The sequence below is a fragment of the Piliocolobus tephrosceles genome, chromosome X, assembly GCF_002776525.5.
Source record: "Piliocolobus tephrosceles isolate RC106 chromosome X, ASM277652v3, whole genome shotgun sequence".
NCBI lineage: Eukaryota > Metazoa > Chordata > Mammalia > Primates > Cercopithecidae > Piliocolobus > Piliocolobus tephrosceles.
In genome coordinates this window covers 23,216,720-23,237,234 of record NC_045455.1, presented here as the reverse complement: position 1 = coordinate 23,237,234, position 20,515 = coordinate 23,216,720, and the positions used below count along the sequence as shown (strand labels likewise).

General features: G+C 36.0%; 2 protein-coding genes across 2 annotated transcripts in view; both read left to right on the top strand.

Moving 5' to 3' along the window:
- Positions 1–20,515, top strand: part of GPC5 (glypican 5) — a 1,441,555-nt gene that overhangs the window by 1,263,694 nt on the left and 157,346 nt on the right. The gene's annotated exons all lie outside the window — the stretch shown is intronic.
- LOC111532119 (ras-related protein Rap-1b) lies at positions 3,050–5,038 on the top strand. Its single transcript, XM_023199364.2, has one exon. It carries the CDS (start codon positions 3,211–3,213, stop codon positions 3,763–3,765), a length of 555 nt encoding a protein of 184 aa, XP_023055132.1. The 5' UTR covers positions 3,050–3,210; the 3' UTR covers positions 3,766–5,038.

The following is a 20,515-nucleotide window of genomic DNA, read 5'->3' as shown; positions in this document are numbered from 1 at the left end:
TGTCTGTTCATATCCTTTGCCCACTTTTTGATGGGGTTGTTTGTTTTTTTCTTGTATATTTGTTTGAGTTCTTTGTAGATTCTGGAAATTAGCCCTTTGTCAGATGAGTAGATTGCAAACATTTTCTCCCATTCTGTAGGTTGCCTGTTCACTCTGATGGTAGTTTCTTTTGCTGTGCAGAAGCTCTTTAGTTTAATTAGATCCCATTTGTCAATTTTGGCTTTTGCTGCCGTTGCTTTTGGTGTTTTAGACATGAAGTCCTTGCCCATGCCTGTGTCTTGAATGGTACTACCTAGATTTTCTTCTAGGGTTTTTATGGTAATAGGTCTAACATTGAAGTCTCTAATCCATCTTGAATTAATCTTCATATAAGGAGTAAGGAAAGGATCCAGTTTCAGCTTTCTACTTATGGCTAGCCAATTTTCCCAGCACCATTTATTAAATAGGGAATCCTTTCCCCATTTCTTGTTTCTCTCAGGTTTGTCAAAGATCAGATGGCTGTAGATGTGTGGTATTATTTCTGAGGGCTCCGTTCTGTTCCATTGGTCTATATCTCTGTTTTGGTACCAGTACCATGCTGTTTTGCTTACTGTAGCCTTGTAGTATAGTTTGAAGTCAGGTACCGTGACGCCTCCAGCTTTGTCCCTTTGACTTAGGATTGTCTTGGCAATGCGGGCTCTTTTTTGGTTCCATATGAACTTTAAAGCAGTTTTTTCCAATTCTGTGAAGAAACTCATTGGTAGCTTGATGGGGATGGCATTGAATCTATAAATAACCTTGGGCAGTATGGCCATTTTCACGATATTGATTCTTCCTATCCATGAGCATGGTATGTTCCATTTGTGGTTCAACATTCGCAAATCAATAAACGTAATCCAGCATATAAACAGAACCAGAGATAAGAACCACATGATTATCTCAATAGATGCAGAAAAGGCTTTTGACAAAATTCAACAGCCCTTCATGCTAAAAATGCTCAATAAATCCGGTATTGATGGAACGTCCCTCAAAATAATAAGAGCTATTTATGACAAACCCACAGCTAATATCATACTGAATGGGCAAAAACTGGAAAAGTTCCCTTTGAAAACTGGCACAAGACAGGGATGCCCTCTCTCACCACTCCTATTCAACATAGTGTTGGAAGTTCTGGCTAGGGCAATCAGGCAAGAGAAAGAAATCAAGGGTATTCAGTTAGGAAAAGAAGAAGTCAAATTGTCCCTGTTTGCAGATGACATGATTGTATACTTAGAAAACCCCATCGTCTCAGCCCAAAACCTTCTTAAGCTGATAAGCAACTTCAGCAAAGTCTCAGGATACAAAATTAATGTGCAAAAATCACAAGCATTCTTATACCCCAGTAACAGACAAGCAGAGAGCCAAATCAGGAATGAACTTCCATTCACAATTGCTTCAAAGAGAATAAAATACCTAGGAATCCAACTTACGAGGGATGTAAAGGACCTCTTCAAGGACAACTACAAACCACTGCTCAGTGAAATAAAAGAGGACACAAACAAATCGAAGAACATATCTGCCTCCTAATTCTCATTTCTCTCCACCAAATACTCCACCCTTTGTTCTGAACAACATGGCTCTACTTTCTTCTCTTCATACTTATATTTTTTCCTAGATCCTTAACTTTGCTCACAGTGTTCCTGCCATCTGGAATAGCATTTTCCCTGCTGGCCTGGAGAATTTGACTATCCCTTTGTGACGGAAATCAGTCTTCACTTCCCCATGAGTGACCTTCTTAGGACAAATTGACTGTATTTTATTTTGTAGTCTCACAGTCCATTAGGCAGCCTTCAAATGTCCAATATGACAGTGCAAAATATTTGTTGTTTATATGCCTATTTCTCCCACTGTCTTTGAGAAACTTGAGGGATTGTTGTAACCATTTTTATCCATTTTTAATCTTATTTTTAACCACTTTTAATCTTATTTTAAGTGGAAATATAGAGTTAAGGATTTTCTTTTACTGTTCTTAATGTAAAGCTTCTAAATTAGATATACAAAAGTGCTCATCTAGAAGATAATGGAAACATAAGCAAAACACAGAAAAAGACTTACCAAGAACAAATTATAACTAACAAACAAATGTTAATTTTATTGCAATAGGATTACGGAATTAGTACATGATGAAACAAAAGATCTATAACAAGTTTAGATGTCAGTAATTTATTGAACGCAGGTTGTATACATTGTACCCACAAAATTTTATCAAATTGTTTCTGTTTCAAGAAATTTTCAGTTTATTCATGTTCAACACAAAATTATACATGAAATATAAACTGAATGGAAAACATTGGCATTGTGTTTCCTGGCTTTCTGGGAAGAATGTGGGAGTAGGGTTAATATTGAAATGCAAGACAAAGCTCTTTTCTCCTCTCCTTGTTCCCAGGATAGGACAAAATACACACGGCCAAGAATGAGGAAAGTAGGACAAAACCCAGTGTAGTCAAGAGAGTTATGACCCTGAGGTGTGAGGTAGGATCTGGCCCTGCGAATGTTGACTGACACTGCAATATTTAGTGTGTAGACTGGAATGATTAGATATGAAGTGGGTTAACTTGGGGTCTTTAGAGATGGCGCTATTCCCAGAAAGATAAATGAGATCCAGTCCTAGGACAAAAGGACAAGCATCATTGGGCAGAAAAAGAAAAAATGATGTAGAATAAAAAAGAGAAACAAAACATAGAGGAGGAGAAGAAATCCCAAGGATGGAGACCAAAGGGTTTGCCAGACAGTCTGTTGCTTGGGAACCTGGAGGATGATGCTACTTTCAAGCCCAAGATTCTGTCTCCATGACTTTGGACACTAGTCATGAAGAAATAGAACACATCTTTCTCTTTCTAAATCTCATTCTCAGTTGAAGAACTGCTACTCATGGCCTGCTAGAGTGAAACTCATTGGTTCTAGGAATGAATGAAATTGGACCTGCTGGAGGTCTTTAATTATTATGTGGGCATCAGAACTGATCAGGATTGATGTGGGAGTTATTTCAATAAAGTGTTATAAATAATGCATATACGGGCGACATCGCCAAACCTCGCCCAGAGTCAGGCGTGTAAACCAGCCGGAGCGGCGGCGGCAGCGGCAGGACCGCCTTGACGCCAAGAGTAGCGACCCGGAGGGAGCGCGGGGCGACGCTGGCTGCGGGGACCCGGTGACAGCATGAGAGGTACTAGATTTTGACAAGCCTGCATCATGCGTGAGTATAAGCTAGTCGTTCTTGGCTCAGGAGGCGTTGGAAAGTCTGCTTTGACTGTACAGTTTGTTCAAGGAATTTTTGTAGAAAAATATGATCCTACGATAGAAGATTCTTATAGAAAGCAAGTTGAAGTAGATGCACAACAGTGTATGCTTGAAATCTTGGATACTGCAGGAACGGAACAATTTACAGCAATGAGGGATTTGTACATGAAAAATGGACAAGGATTTGCATTAGTTTATTCCATCACAGCACAGTCCACATTTAACGATTTACAAGACCTGAGAGAACAGATTCTTCGAGTTAAAGACACTGATGATGTTCCAATGATTCTTGTTGGTAATAAGTGTGACTTGGAAGATGAAAGAGTTGTAGGAAAGGAACAAGGTCAAAATCTAGCAAGACAATGGAACAACTGTGCATTCTTAGAATCTTCTGCAAAATCAAAAATAAATGTTAATGAGATCTTTTATGACCTAGTGCGGCAAATTAACAGAAAAACTCCAGTGCCTGGGAAGGCTCGCAAAAAGTCATCATGTCAGCTGCTTTAATATACTAAATGCATTGTAGCTCTGAGCCAGGTCTGAAGAACTGTTGCCCAATTCAACAGTGCCAGCATTCCAACTTTGTTAAACCTACCAACATCTTAAAAGGACTTTCCTGTGGTGGTACCCTTTAAGAGGCGGATGAAAGCTACTATATCAGTTTGCACATTCTAATCACTTTCCAGTATCACAAGAGAGATTTTTACTTATATAATAGTCCTAGAGTACGCAGCTGGTAAAACCAGAGGCTACATCCAGTATTACTGCTAAGAGACATTCTTCATCCACCAATGTTGTACATGTATGAAAATGGTGTACTGTATACTTTAACATGCCCCATACTTTGTATTGGAGAGTACAATAATGTAAATCCTAAAAGCACCACTATTTTAGCATAATAAAAGAAAGTCCAAAGAGCTCTTATATAGACTACTCCAGATAACTTCGCTTCTTTGATACTTGTAGCTTATTGTAATTTTTTTTAAGAAATTCAAGGTCATTATTATTGTACAAAATAGGCGCTTTGATTAACACAGCTATATAGTTTTTTTAATTTTTAAAAAACCTGTGGAGACAGTGATCTTGTCTTTAAAATATGATAGTCCTTTCAGTATAATGTCTTAGATTAAAGACGTTGCCTTTAATATCTGTTGGGAAGGAAATGTCCAGACTTTTCAAATCTCTTATTATATGTTTCCTTTTTTTGTTTACATAGGGAACAATGTTTATAGTCGTGTGTACAGTGGAGGTCTACAACAAGAAGTGTATATTTTCAAACAATTTTTTAATGATTTAACAATTTTTGTAAATCATTTTCAGGCTTCTGCAGCTGTAGATTCTCACTGTGAATCCCTTGCTTGCTCATGCATAAGTGTATTTGCAATACCAAATATACAGGTTTAGTATTTTTGCCTGTTAGTGATCGTTTCACATGTGTAACGTTTTGGTTGAGATGTTAAATGGTGGACGAGTACTGTGGATGTGAATGTGGGAAGTAATTTTAATCATATGTAATTGGTCACAAGGCCTAATTTGCAGTAACTATTGCTGTTTTATTTAACAATGCCTTGTTGCTTTGTATGCATTAAGGTTTGGATGTAAAGATTGTGTGTCTATCCAGCAGGGAGCCACAGTATTTAAATTGACCAACCTAATGTTACAACTACTTTGAGGTGGCCAAATGTAAACTAAAAGCCTTAATTAAAGTGGTGCAATTTTGTATAACTTAGCATCAGTAGTTCAATAAATTTGGATTGCCATGCAAGGGCTTGCATTATAATTAAAAAAATAAAAAAATAAATAAATAAATAAATAAATAAATAATGCATATACGAAAAATTTACTTTTTCTTATTTTAATTTATAGTTAAATACATTAATATTGCATTTTAATGTTATTCACATTAAAGACCATGTCAGTTCTTAGACACAATCTCTCACTGTGTGTTAATCTGAATAAGACAGTGTAGTGACCACATATGTATAGAGAGGGACATATATATATATATATAGACATTACTTTTTGAACTGTTTTAGGTTTCCAGGCAAAAATTAGTGAAAATTAAAGTGTGTGTCTAAAGACTCTCTCACTCCACCCCCATTTGTCCTATTTTTAACATCTTGTGGTATTTTTAACATTAGTATGTTACACTCATTACAAGTGATAAGTCAATGTTGATAAATTATTTTTATCTAAAGTTCATAATTATATTAGGGTTCACTCCCTGTATTGTCTATTTTATGGATTTTAATAGATGTATAATAAGATGTACCCACCATGACAGTGTTACACAGAATAATAGTTTCACTGCCCTAAAATTCCCCAGTGTTCTACCTGATTATTCATCCTTTCCTTCCTCCCCAGGGGCCCCTGGAAATGACTGATCTTCTTACTGTCTCCACAGTTTTGCCTTTTTCAAAATGTCATATACTTGAAATCACATAGTGTATAGGCTTTCATATTGGCTTCTTTTACTCAGTATTATGCATTTAAGGTTCCTCCATGCCTTTTATTTATTTATTTATTTATTTATTTATTTATTTATTTATTTAGAGACAGAGTCTTGCTCTGTTGCCCAGGCTGGAGTGGTGCAATCTCGGCTCACTGCAACCTCCGCCTCCTGGGCTCAAGCGATTTTCCTGTCTCAGCCTCCTGAGCAGCTGGGACTACAGGCGTGCATCACCACGCCCAGCTAATTTTTGTATTTTTAGTAGAGACAGGATTTCACCATATTGGCCAGGCTGGTCTTGAACTCCTGACTTTGTGATCCACCCACCTCAGCTTCCCAAAATGCTGGGATTACAGGTGTGAGCCACCACACCCAGCCAGCTCTTTTTTTATATAGCACGGAACAATATTCCATTGTGTGGTTACACAGAAGAGTGTTGGTCCATTCGCCTATTGAAAGTAACTTGGTTGTTTCTGTTTGAGTAATTATGAATAACACTGGTATAAACACTTTTGTGCATGTTTTGTGTGGGCATAAGTTTTCAACTATTTTGGCAAACACCAAGGAGCATAATTATGGAATCATACACTGAGTGTGCTTAGTTTCATAAGAAACGCTAAACTGTCTTCCAAAGTGGATGTACCATTTCGCATCCCCACTAGCAATGAATAAGAATTATTTCTGCTCATTTATCTTACCAGCACTCAGTAGTGTTGGTATTTTGGATTTTGGCCATTGTAATAGGTATGTGGTAGCAAATCATTGTTTTAGTTTGCAGTTTTCTAATGACATATGATGTTGAGCATCTTTTCATGCGCTTACTTACCATTAGTAGTATGCTGCCATCAGTAATGTTCCTTTCCCTTTCCATTGCCAGTAAGATCCAGTAGTTCATTCATTCATTCATTCATTCATTCATTCATTCATTCATTCATTTTGAGATGTAGTCTCACCCATGCTAGAGTGCAGTGGTGCAATCTCAGCTCACTGCAACCTCCACCTCACGGGTTCAAGCGATTCTTCCTGCCTGAGCCTCCCAAGTAGCTGTGATTACAGGCACCCACAACTACACCTGGCTAATTTTTGTATTTTTTTTAGTAGAGAAGGGGTTTTGCCATGTTGGTTGGGCTGGTCTTGAATTCCTGACCTCAGGTGATCCATCCTCCTCAGCCTCCCAAAGTACTGGGATTATAGGCATGAGCCATCATGCCCAGCCAGATCTAGTATTTCTTAACGGAAACTAAAACTTCACCTGTTACCACATTTTTCCCCATATATTTGTAATAAGTTCTGATGTCTGATAAGGCAAGTCTGACCCTCTGCATTTTTAAAAATTAATCAAGTTATTTATGAAAAATTATGCTCGTTTTAGGATCAAATATTTTATTTAAATCAATGACCATATTAGATTTATTGGAAAAGTAATATTTAATATTACATTATCACATTCATTAACATGACATAATTCTCCACTTATTTGGATTTCCTTTAAGATCAATTCCTAAAATTTTCTATATAGATGGCTTTGGTTTTTTTTTTTTTTTTTTTAGCTTAAACTACAGGATACTTTATAGTGTCTCAATTTTTATTACAGTTTTACAGTTTCAATTCAATTATTGCTGATATGGAAGAACTTTTTATCAATGTCTATTTTAGATTTAGTGGGCATATATACAGGTTTGTTACATGGGATACTGCTTGATGCTGAGGTCTGGAGTACAAATGTATCCATTAACCAGATGGTGAGCATATTATGCAATAGTTTTTCAACCCTTGTCCCTCTCTTTTCTTCCCCCATCTAATAGTCTTCAGTGTCTGTTGTTCCTACCTTTACATCCATGTGTACCCAACGTTTAGCTCCCTCTTACAAATGAGAAATTATAGTATTTATCTATCTGTTTCTGAGTTAGTTCACTTAGGATAATTGTCTCCAGCTACATCCATGTTGCTGCAAAGAGCATGACTTCATTTTTTATGGCTGCATAGTATTACGTGGTGTACATACACACATTTTCTTGATCCATTTCACCAATGAGGGACATCTGAGTTGATTCCCGTTCTTTGCTATTGTAAATAGTACTGCAATGAATATACAGGTGCAAATGTCTTTTGGTAGAATGACTTATTTTCTTTTAGATATATACCCAGTAATGTGATTGCTGGGTCAAATGGTAATTCAGCTCTTAGTTCTTTGAGAAATCTCCAAACTGCTCTCCATAGTGGCTGAACTAATTTACATTCCCATCAACAGTGTATGCGTGTTCCCTTTTATCCAGAGCCTCACCAATATCTGTTATTTATTTATTTATTTATTTATTTATTTATTTATTTATTTATTTATTTAACATTTTACCAGAAGCCAGTCTGACTGGTGTAGGATATCTCACTATGGTTTGGATTTGCATTTTTTTTAATGATTAGTGATGATGAGCACTAGTACGGTTTGACTCTGTGTTCCCACCCAAATCTCATCTCACATTGTAATCCCCAGGTATTGAGGGAGAGACCTGGTGGGAAGTGATTAGATCAAGGGGGTGATTTCTCTCATACTATTCTCATGACAGTGAGTGGGTTCTGATAATATCTGATGGTTTAAAAGTGTTTGGCAGTTCCTAGCTGTCTCTGTCATGCTGCCATGTAAGACGTGCCTTACTTCCCCTTCCCCTTCCACCATCATTATAAGTTTCCTGAGGCTTTCCCAGCCATGCAGGACTGTGAGTAAACCTTTTTCCTTTTAAAATTACCAAGTCTCAGGAAGTTCTTTATAGCACTGTGAAACAGACTAATATGGAAAATTGGTACCAGGAGTGTGGCACTGCTATAAAGGTAACCTGAAAATGTGGAAGCAACATTGGAACTGGGTAATGGGCAGAGGTTGGAACAGTTTAAAAGGCTCATAAGAAGATAGGAGGATGTGGGAAAGTTTCAAACTTCCTAGAGGCTTGTGGAATGGTTTTGACTAACATGCTGATAGTAATATGAACAGTGAAGTTCAGGTTGAGGCGGTTTCAGGTGGAGATAAGTAACTTACTGGGAACTGGAGTAAAGTTCACTGTTGCTATGCTTTAGAAAAGAGACTGGTAACATTGGTGCCCTGCATCCCAGCAGCTCCAAATACAGACATAGCTAAAAGGGGCCCAGGTGCAACTGGGGCTATTGCTTCAGAGGGTGCAAGACCCAAACCTTGGTGGCTTCCATGTGGGGTTGGGCCTGCAGGTATGCAGAAGACAAAGAAGCACACTGCCTAGATTTCAAAGGAAGTATGGAAATGTCTGGCTGTCCAGGCAGAAGTGTGCTGCAGAGGTTGTTTCCCCTACACAGAGTATTTTCCTTCCAAGTATTTATATCTGTTTTTTTTTTTTTTTTTTTTTTTTTTTCATCTTGTGATATTTGCCAAGCCCTCCAATACTATGCCCAGAAGAACTGGTATTGATGGTCATCATATCTTTTCCCTTAATTAAAGGTAATGTCCTAAAATAATTCTATTAGTACATACAACAGACTTTTGATAGAACTTATGAAGTTTAAGAAGTTCCCTTGTATTAAAAATTTCATGAGTTTTTTTTTTTTTTTTTAGTTACTACACTTTAAGTTCTGGGGTATATGTGCAGAAAGTGCAGGTTTGTTACATAGGTATATATGTGTCATGGTGGTTTGCTGCGCCTATCAACCCATCATCTACATTAGGTATTTCTCCTATTATTATCCCTTCCCTAATCCCCCACCCCATGACAGGCATCAGTGGGTGATGTTTCCCTCCCTGTATTCATGTATTCTCATTGTTCAACTCCCTATGAGTGGGAACATGCTGTGTTTGGTTTTCTGTTCCTGTGTTAGTTTGCTGAGAATGATGGTTTCCAGCCTCATCCATGTCACTGCAAAGGACATGAATTCATCCTTTTGTATGACTGCATAGTATCCTATGGTATATATGTGCCACATTTTTTAATCCAGTCTATCATTGATGGGCATTTGGGTTGGTTCCAAGTCTTTGCTATCGTGAACAGTGCCGCAATTAACATACATGTGCATGTGTCTTTATAATAGAATGATTTATAATCATTTGGGTATATACTCAGTAATGAGATTGCTGGGTCAAATGGTATTTCTAGTTCTAGATCCTTGAGGAATGGCCACACTGTCTTCCACAATGGTTCAACTAATTTACACTCCCACTAACAGTGTAAAAGCATTCCTATTTCTCCACATCGTCTCTAGCATCTGTAGTTTCCTGACTTTTTAATGATCGCCATTCTAACTGGCCTGAGATGGTATCTCTCTGTGGTTTTGATTTGCATTTCTCTAATGACCACTGATGATTACCTCTTTTTTTATATGCTTGTTGGCTCCATATATGTCGTCTGTTGAGAAATGTCTGTTCATATCCTTTGCCCACTTTTTGATGGGGATTTTTTTTTTCTTGTAAATTTGTTTAAGTACTTTGTAGATCCTGGATATTAGCCCTTTGTCAGTTGGATAGATTGCAAACATTTTCTCCCATTCTGTAGGTTGCCTGTTCACTCTGATGAATGTTTTTTTTGCTGTGAAGCAGCTCTTTAGTGTAATTAGATCCCATTTATCAATTTTGGCTTTTGTTACCTTTGCTTTTGGTGTTTTAGTCATGAAGTCTTTGCCCATGCCTATATCTTGAATGGTACTGCCTAGGTTTTCTTCTAGGGTTTTTATGGTTTTAGGTCTTATGTTTAAGTCTTCAATCCATCTCGAGTTAATTTTTGTATGAGGCATAAGGAAGGGATCCAGTTTCAGCTTTCTGCATATGGCTAGCCAGTTTTCCCAATACCATTTATTAAATAGGGAATCCTTTCCCCATTGCTTGTTTGTGTCAAGTTTGTCAAAGATCAGATGGTTGTAGATGTGTGTCATTATTTCTGAGGCCTCCCCTCCATTTGTCTATGTATCTGTTTTTTACCAGTACCATGCTGTTTTGGTTACTGTAGCCTTGTAAGATAGTTTGAAGTCAGGTAGCATGATGCCTCCAGCTTTGTTCTTTTTGCTTAGGATTGTCTTGGCTATGTTGACTCTTTTTGGTTCCATATGAAATTTAATGTAATTTTTTCCAATTCTGTGAAGAAAGTAAATGGCAGTTTGATGGGGATGGCATTGAATCTGTAAATTACTTTGGGCAGTATAACCATTTTCATGATACTAATTCTTCCTATCCATGAGTATGGAATGTTCTTCCATTTATCTGTGTCCTCTCTTATTTCCTTGTGTACTGGTTTGTAGTTCTCCTTGAAGACATACTTCACATCCATTGTAAGTTGTATTCCTAGGTGTTTTATTCTCTTTTTAGCAATTGTGAATGGGATTTCACTCATAACTTGGCTCTCTGCTTGTCTGTTCTTGGTGTATAGGAATGCTCGTGATTTTTGTACATTGATTGTGTATCCTGAGACTGCTGAAGTTGCTTATCAGCTTAAGGAGATTTTGGGCTGAGATGAAAGGGTTTTCTAAATATACAATCATGTCATCTGCCAACAGAGATGATTTGATTTCCTCTTTTCCTAATTAAATACCCTTTATTTATTTATCTTACCTGATTGCCCTGGCCAGAACTTCCAACACTATGTTAAATAGGAGTGGTGAGATAGGGCATCTTTGTCTTGTGCTGGTTTTTAGAGGGAATGCTACCAGTTTTTGCCCATTCAGTATGATATTGGCTGTAGGTTTGTCATAAATAGCTCTTATTATTTTGAGGGATGTTCCATCAATACCTAGTTTATTGAGAGTTTTTAGCATGAAGGGCTGTTGAATTTTGTCGAAGGCCTTTAATGCATCTATTGAGATAATCATGTGGTTTTTGTCAGTGGTTCTGTTTATGTGATGGATTACATTTATTGATTTGCATATGTTGAACCAGTCTTGCATCCCAGGTATGAAGCTGACTTGATCATGGTGGATAAGCTTTTTGATGTGCTGCTGGAATCAGTTTGCCAGTATTTTACTGAGGACTTTTACATCAATGTTCATCAGGAATATTGGCCTGAAATCTTTTTTTGTTGTGTCTCTGTCAGGTTTTGGTATCAGTATGATGCTGGCCTCATAAAATGGGTTACGGAGCATTCTCTCTTTTTCTGTCATTTGGAATAGTTTCAGAAGAAATGGAACCAACTCCTCTTTGTACTTCTGGTAGAATTTGGTTGTGAATCCGTCTGGTCCTGGACTTTTTTTGTTTGGTAGGCTATTAATTACGGCATCAATTTCACAACTTGTTATGGTCTATTCAGGAATTCGACTTATTCCTGGATTAGTCTTGGGAGGGTGTACATGTCCAGGAACTTATCCATTTCTTCTGGATTTTCTAGTTTATTTGCATAGAAGTGTTTATAGTATTCTGTGATGCTAGTTTGTATTTCTGTGGGATCGGTGTTGATATCCCCTTTATCATTTTTTTATTGCATCTATTAGATTCTTCTTTTATTCTTTATTAGTCTGGCTATTAATCTATCAATTGTGTTGATCTTTTCAGAAATCCAGCTCCTGGATTCGCTGATTTTTTGAAGGGTTTTTCGTGTCTCTCTTTCAGTTTTGTTCTGATCTTCTAACTAGCTTTTGAATTTGTTTGCTCCTGCTTCTCTAGTTCTTTTAAATGTGATTTTAGGGTGGTGATTTTAGATCTTGCCTGCTTTATCTTGTGGGCATTTAGTACTATAAATTTCCCTCTACACACTGCTTTAAATGTGTCCCAGAGATTGTGGTACATTGTATCTTTGTTCCCCCTGGTTTCAAAGAACATCTTTATTTCTGCCTTCATTTCATTATATTTACCCAGTAGTCATTCAGGAGCAGGTTGTTCAGTTTCCATGTAGTTGTGCAATTTTGAGTGGAGTTTCTTAATCCTGAGTTCTAATTTGATTGCACTGTGGTCTGAGAGACTGTTAGTCATGATTTTCATTCTTTTGCATTTGCTGAGAAGTGTTTTACTTCCAATGATGTGGTCAACTTTAGAGTAAGTCCACTGTGGTGCTGAGAAGAATGTATATTCTGTTGATTTAGGGTGGAGAGTTCTGTAGATGTCTATTAGGTCCACTTGTTCCAGAGCTGAGTTCAAGTCCTGGATATCCTTGTTAATTTTTCTGTCTCGTTCATCTAATATTGACAGTGGGGTGTAAAAGTCTCCCACTATTATCGTGTGGGAGGCTAAGTCTCTTTGTAGGTCTCTAAGAACTAGTTTTATGAACCTAGGTGCTCTTGTATTGGATGCATATATATTTTGGATAGTTAGCTCTTCTTGTTGCATTGATCCCTTTACCATTATGTAATGGCCTTCTTTGTCTCTTTTGATCTTTGTTGGTTTAAAGTCTGTTTTATCAGAGACTAGGATTGCAACCCCTGCTTTTTTTTTTTTTTTTTTCTTTCCATTTGCTTGGTAAATATTCCTCCATCCCTTTATTTTGAGCCTACTTGTGTATTTGCACATGAGATGCGTCTCCTGAATACAGCACTCTGATGGGTGTTCGTTCTTTATCCAATTTGCCAGTCCGTGTCTTTTAATTGGAGCATTTAGTCCACTTACATTTAAGGTTAATATTGTTATATGTGCATTTGATCCTGCCATTATGATGCTAGTTGGTTATTTTGTCCATTAGTTGATGCAGTTTCTTCATGGCGTCAATGGTCTTTACAATTTGGTATGAATTTTTAACAAATAAATGCTGGACTTTTTCAAATGTGTTTCTGCTTCTATTGCAATGCTGACTAAATTTTCTCTTGAAGTCTATGAATGTGTTGAATTAACTTGTTACATTTTCTAATGTTGAGCCATCTATTTAACATACACATATGACCATAGCTTGTCTCCAGCTTTTCTCTGAGGTTACCCTGCCACCTTTGACAGATGTGTTTTCTTGCCTCATGATACAAAATGAGGAGAAAATTAGGCACTGTTTTGCCTTGATACACACAAAAAAGGAAAATAGTTTAGCTGCAAAATTTTCCATTCAGATCATTCTCTGTTTTTGGCATCTAGTCTACATCTTCTTCAGGTTACAGATATCTTTCTTAGGGTTTCTTCTGGGTTTTGTGTTAGTTTCTGATTGTGGTGATAAAATTCACATGATAGATTGTAATATTGTTCCCAATTCTTTGCTCTTTCCCCCAAGAGGTTTACACTTGAGACTTTGACATGCTAAATAATTTGACCTGTTTTAAGCAATAAAATATGAGTGAATAAACCAAACTATAATGATGATTAAACATGTGTCTATTTTTGTCATTTTAGGACACATGACAGCATCTCACATATATTAAAGAAATTATTTTTTAAATTGGGATTGATGGCCATAAAAGTAAGTAAGTGATACAAAGAAATAACCCTGGATCTAAAATGCTTATTATACTGTAGTTCATGAACCATCACATATGATGTATCTTTCACCAGACCAACATTAAAATTTGATGTGTTGGCTCTCAATGTATGGAAATGACCTGCACACCTAAACTCACCCACGTTGTAAAATAATTCGTTATTAGCAAGCATTTACAAAATCCAGATATTATGTGGTGTTGCATTATCTATTGAGAATTCAATTTTCAGGAATTATTCGGGGTCTGAAATGATGCTGAATCTTGTAATATCCGCAACAAAAGGGACATACATGGTGGTGAAGGAGCCCCAACCACTTGCAGGATTGTACAAATCCAGAAACATATTGATATAATCAGACAGAAGAGCTATTAAATATCACAGGCTTCAATCAGTGGGATAACTGTAAGAAATGAAGAAGAAATTCTCTTTAGTGCAATATCCATAGAGGCCATTTCTTGTATATTTCACAAATCACAAGTTTCTTCATATTCCTTTATCTCATAATCCATATTGTGGCAATCTATTTTAGAAATGTTGGCGAATAGACGAAAAAGTGATAAATGACTTGGCATACCAGAGACATCTAAAAATTGAACTCACTCTGGAAAGAAATACTAAAGAAAACAAAAGCTAATTTCAATCTCTGAACTCAGAGAAGATCAGGAAAGAAAAGCCTCACATGCATTTTAAATGTCAGGGGACAGAATAGGACTTGAGCGATTAGCTCTTCCAGAAACTTCTCTCATGTCAAAGATGTAGGTAACACCTTTCTCCCCCATTATAGGAGATGGGATGGATGTGCACTCTCTAGAGGCACTGAATGGAAGGAAGAGTAGCTTACAGAATGCCGAGTGCTGATCCTCCTGCCTAACAGTGGCATGGTCCTTAGTTATCTCCTCTGCTATATTCTGCCCTTTTCTTTAAACTTTTAACAATGAAAATCCACAGAGTTTCATCCACAAGTATCTTATGTTCTCTCTACACTCACATCCTGAATGATCTTTTCCAGTGTGTGGCTTTAAATCCATATACATGCTGATGATACAGCTCTTTGTCTCTGCATTCTTGATTGGTTTACCCAAATCTTTATTCAAACATCTCTACCCAGAATGTCTAAACAGCATCTTAAATTTCCAAAGTGAATTATTCGCTTCTCCTCTTGCCCCCTCCCCAAAGTTCTGCTTTATTCACATTCCTTTCAAACTCAATAGTAATTCTATTATTCTTGATACTCTGGCCAAAAATCTTGGATGAATCCTTGAGTTACCCCATGATCCCTCACAAGCCAATAGAAATCCATGAGGAAATCCTCTTGATTCTATCTCAAAATGTTTCCAGCATCCAGTCATTTTTTCATCACCTCTCCAGCTACCTCCCCAGCCCAAGCCCCCATTTTCTCTTCTGGGTTATTGCAACAGTGTATTAACGGTTCTTACACTTTTGTCCATCATAGCCTATTCGCAACAGGGCAGCCAGTTATTTTTGTGAATGTATGTAACTTTTCCGCTCAAAACTCCAATGGCTCTCCATCTCATTGAGAAAAAGCTAATCAGTGTCTTGTATATGTATCTCTATGTGATCTCCGCTCCCTCCTCCCTCCATGACTTCCCCCTTGTTCACTTCGCTCCAGCACCACTGGTCTCCTTGGCCACCCCTGGCATATTCCACTTCAGATATTCACACTGGCTGCTTGACCTGCCTCTAAAGCTCAAATGGGAATTGTTCAGAGAGACCTAACTATTTTAAAACTCAACTATTCCCCCACACTCATAATCCTCATCCCTATACCTGGCGCATATATATCTATATCTATATCTATATCTATATCTATATCTATCTATCGATCTATCTATCTATCTATCTATCTATCTACCTATCTACCTACCTACCTACCTACCTACCTATCTATATATTTTAGTAGCACTTACCACCTTCAAATGCACAATGTAATGTAGTTATTTATTTCTACCTTCTCCCAATAATATGTAAGCTCCATGAGCACAGGGACTTTTATCGATTTTGTTTATTGCTTTAACTGCAGAACTCACAATAATACCTGACGTGCAATAGGGACTGTTTTAAAAAGAATAAATTAATTAAAATAGAGAATAGGGAAGAATATGTACATGTGTCCCTTGGGGCACCGGGCTAAGGAATAGGAGAGCTCAATCCTCATCCTTAACTGTAGGAGATATGATAGATAATATCTAATACTAGAAATTCAGTAATAATTATATAAGTAGTTTATTTAGAAATAGGGAGATAAACACCTCTCCAGAAAAGCAATATTATGTCTGCCTCTTGAGAGTCTAGGGTTTTTGGTCTTTATTTGTCATGTAGAACTCTTTCATTCTGTAAACCATTTCTTTTAATTACCTGATAAAATTTTTTGGTATAGAAAATAGTTAATATTATACAAATAATTCTTTATAAATAATTTATTAAGATTTATTAAACTTTCATGTATACATATTTATTTTATATTTATAAGATGTTTTAAGTTTATTTAAAATTTTGTATTCTTTATTTATAAAGAATATAAATACTTCCAATATATTTTTATTCACAACATTGGTATGTTCCTGTTAATTGGGGGAAGGGTATGCTAATCTAAAATGTAGATTTTAATTAACTAGTGTTCTGTTCAGTAAGTTTAAATATAGTCCTGGGAATATCAATTTGTAAATAAATGAGCAAATCACCTAAAATTTTACACACATGGGAATTAGCTTAATATTTAATGGGTTTTCAGAGCTTCAGAGATCTTAGTTTATTCTTTACCCATTATTCTGTTAAATACCATTGTTCCATGAAAGAAATAAAATGTATGTTTGCATCATAATTCTAGATGCAATTGTACCCTAATACTTTCCTTCATTGGAAATAAAATATGTTAACTTGGACTATGCAAGTAATTCTGGCCTCATGACACAGTGAAGTCACTTCTCTCATTAGTGTTGGAAGTTTACATTTCTAATTACATTTAAATTGTTGGAGTAAACCAAGAAAACAATGCTTTGCTTAAATTCCAATTTGCAAAATCTTTCCTAAGCTTTTATGTTTCAAAAAGAACCCTTTCTCTCCAATGCAACAAACATAAAAATTAATAAAAAACTGCAGTCACAGTAAAGTTTGGTATTATGAAGTGCTGCTTCGACCACTGTGAATGCTGAAGTTGCATGACAATATGAGAGAATTTCCATGAATATATATTGACTACTAATGCAGAATAAAGTTTTCTCATTCTCCAACCAAAACAATTTAAAAGGAAAATTATGTTTATTAAAAGCCTATTTATCTCTAGGGTTTTAGCCAAACCCTTTTGAAGATGATTTTCCAACTGGAAAATTATCAGAACCAAATCCTTTCAAGAATACAGGATTTTAAAATTCACCAAATTAAATTATTCTTCATATATGATTTCTTTCTTAAACTCACAAAACCACTAATATGTGAAATATTACAAATGATCACCTATTGGTTATTGTCCTTTGTTTTAAGAAAAAAGAAGAAATCCACTTATGGAAGAACTTTACCCATGCATTTTTTAATATTAAGAAGTCAATTTTGCATTATTGCGCATATTCAAATAATAAGAGTTCTGTATATTCAGATATTTTGCTTAAGAGTATATATATACATATACACACACATTCTTAGTGTGTAAATATATGAGTGTATATATATACTCAATGTGTATATATATGAGTATATATATACACTTATGTGGATATATATATATATACTTGAACACATGTATATGTATAAATACTATGTTCTAAGTAAGATCTTTAATGATCTTGATGTGTAGGGTCTTCGTTAAGAACAGTGCTCATGGGTCTGCAAATATGGATGTACTAGAATTAATATTATTACAAAATGTTTAGTGATTGTGTTACTCTGATTAAATTGAAAGCATGTGAAATTATGTCACATATCTCTAGTGGTCATTTTTTTTGTCTTGCCAACAAGTTCCACCTAGTAGTTTAAAATTAACTTCAGAGAATTTTTATTTGACAATTCATTCAAGTAAGTTTTGAATTTAGTGTAGTAAGGTAAATAATTTATTATTTCTAGTGAGGTTCTATATTCCAACTTTGCTTTCTATTGACAATTTATTTTACTTTCTTTGTTTTCAAGACAGGTTATTACGCAGTTTACCAAGACTAAATAGAATATGAATTTTATTCTGAGTAAGTTTTATAAGGCAATGTCTACTACAGAAGCACCTAGCCACATATGGCTATAAAAGCAATGAAATGTAGCTACTTCATATTGAGATATACCGTAACTGTAAAGCACACAGCAGAATTTAAAGACATAGTGTGGAAAAAAATAAGAATGTAAAAATCTCATCAATAATTTATATTTTGAAATAATTTTTGTAAATATTGGGTGAAATAAATACATAATGTCATAATCTCAACTACATCTTTTTCTTTTTAATATTGCTTTTCAAAAATTTAAAATTATATATGTGACTTCCATTTCTGGCTCACAATATGTCTATGTTGGAAAGCAATGTATAAAGTTATTTTTTAAACTTCCATATTTCTCTTATTAAATAGTATCAAACAGTGCATTTGCAAGCTTTTAAAAGTCAATAAAGGGCTGGGCGCAGTGGCTCATACCTGTAGTCCCAGCATTTTGAGAAGCTGAGGCAGGAGGATTAGTTTAGTTGAGGAGTTTAATACCAGCCTGGGCAATAGAGCAAGACCCCATCTCCACCAAAAAAAAAAAATTGGTGTGGTGGCATACTTCTGTAATCCCAACTACCGGGGAGGCTGAGGTGGAAGGATCCCCTGAGCCCTGGAGGTTGAGGTTGTAGTCAACCATTATCGTGCCCTGCAGTCCAGCCTGGGTCACAGAAAGACTCTGTTGAGGTACCCAGCCTAGAAGTAATCCATCAACAAATATTAATATAATAAATAACATACAATTAAATGAACAGAAAAACAATTCTACTACCATGCTACAAATTCATATTTGTACATTCCACTAACCAAAGCCCAAGACACAAATAGAAGTCCTTTAGAAGTGGATAATGAAAGCTGAACGTAACAGAGAAGAAATGCACCCTGACTGTCCACCTGTGCCTCTCGTATGATGCAGACTCAGCTTTTTAGCCTACACTTATCAATTAGAATCTATTTCATCTGCTTGTTGTTTTGTTTCCAACTGCCCTTGACCAGCTTGACAGCCAGCAGAACAAATGTAGCAAGAAACGCTCACTGAATAGCACAGATTTGCTATGTATCAGTGTAGAAACAGCATGTTACTAAGTTTAATTGAGCAACTCAGCCACTGTTCCCATGTAATCATAGTGAGAAAAACACAAATGAAAGCTCTTCTTTAAAAAAAAAGAAAATACATGTGTACTAGACTCCCTTACCCAAGGAAAGACCAGTCAGGTTGTAAAGAAAACATCTTCAATCCTTCTCAGCTTAAGCTACAATCCTACAAGATATACAGCATATCTGCTTGGAAAAATAAAATAAAATTTTTATAGCCAGAGGCAAGATCTGATATAAGTTGCAAAGTGATTGGAAGGCTTTTGGCTTTGTTTGGATTTCTGGTCCTTTACTTGAATTGTTCATTGAATTGGATTTTTGGCAGAGGCCATGAGTCAAAAAATGACAATCAGATCCCAGATCTCAAAACTTCATGGGCAAAGATGATCAATTATTGCAAGGAGACACCAACTCAGACCCTAATTAGTTCTGGAAGTTTGTGAGCAAGGTAAGGAATAGAACATTTCCAAAGATGGAATGAAGGCATGATCATGAACATGGTCATGTTCAGTATATCTATTTTAAATGTTTATTTCTGTAGAATCAGCATGAGAAACATTATATTTGCATGGTTGTTTTATTTTTCAACTAACATCAAATTCAAAAATATAAAACAAATTTTGAACAACTTGACCATTAGGTGAATTAAGAGTAAACTATTTGCAATTCATAGCTTTTTCCAAGTCCATAGAAATTTTCCCATGATACTTGGATTTATCAGTGCTCATAGTTTTTGATACAGCAGTGTACTTTAAGTTATACTCAAAAGTTCCAATGACGATCAGAATTCTTCTCCCTTTTATTTGCCTCTTCTCAACTATATACCCTATACTCTCTCAAATAGAGTAATTGTAGTAGGGTGCTTAAAATATATTTTATGATAGTAATCTTTGGTAATAGAAGTGATTCTCTATTCTACTGCAGAGATAAACACCATAAGAAAAGACATACCTCAATTGATAAGTCAAAAGTCTTTGTTTGACTTTTCCTGATAGTGTTTATAAGAAATACAGCTCTAATTTATCAGTAATGCTAAATGTGTTATACAGAAAAGTCAGAGAGTGAAAGTTTGATAGCAGGATTAGAAAAAGTTGTGGGGCAATACGTAAGGTTGGGGAGAAGAGATGTTACTAGAGAAAGGTCAGCAAGTGCAAAACTGTTCTTAAAATACTCACTAGAAAATATGTT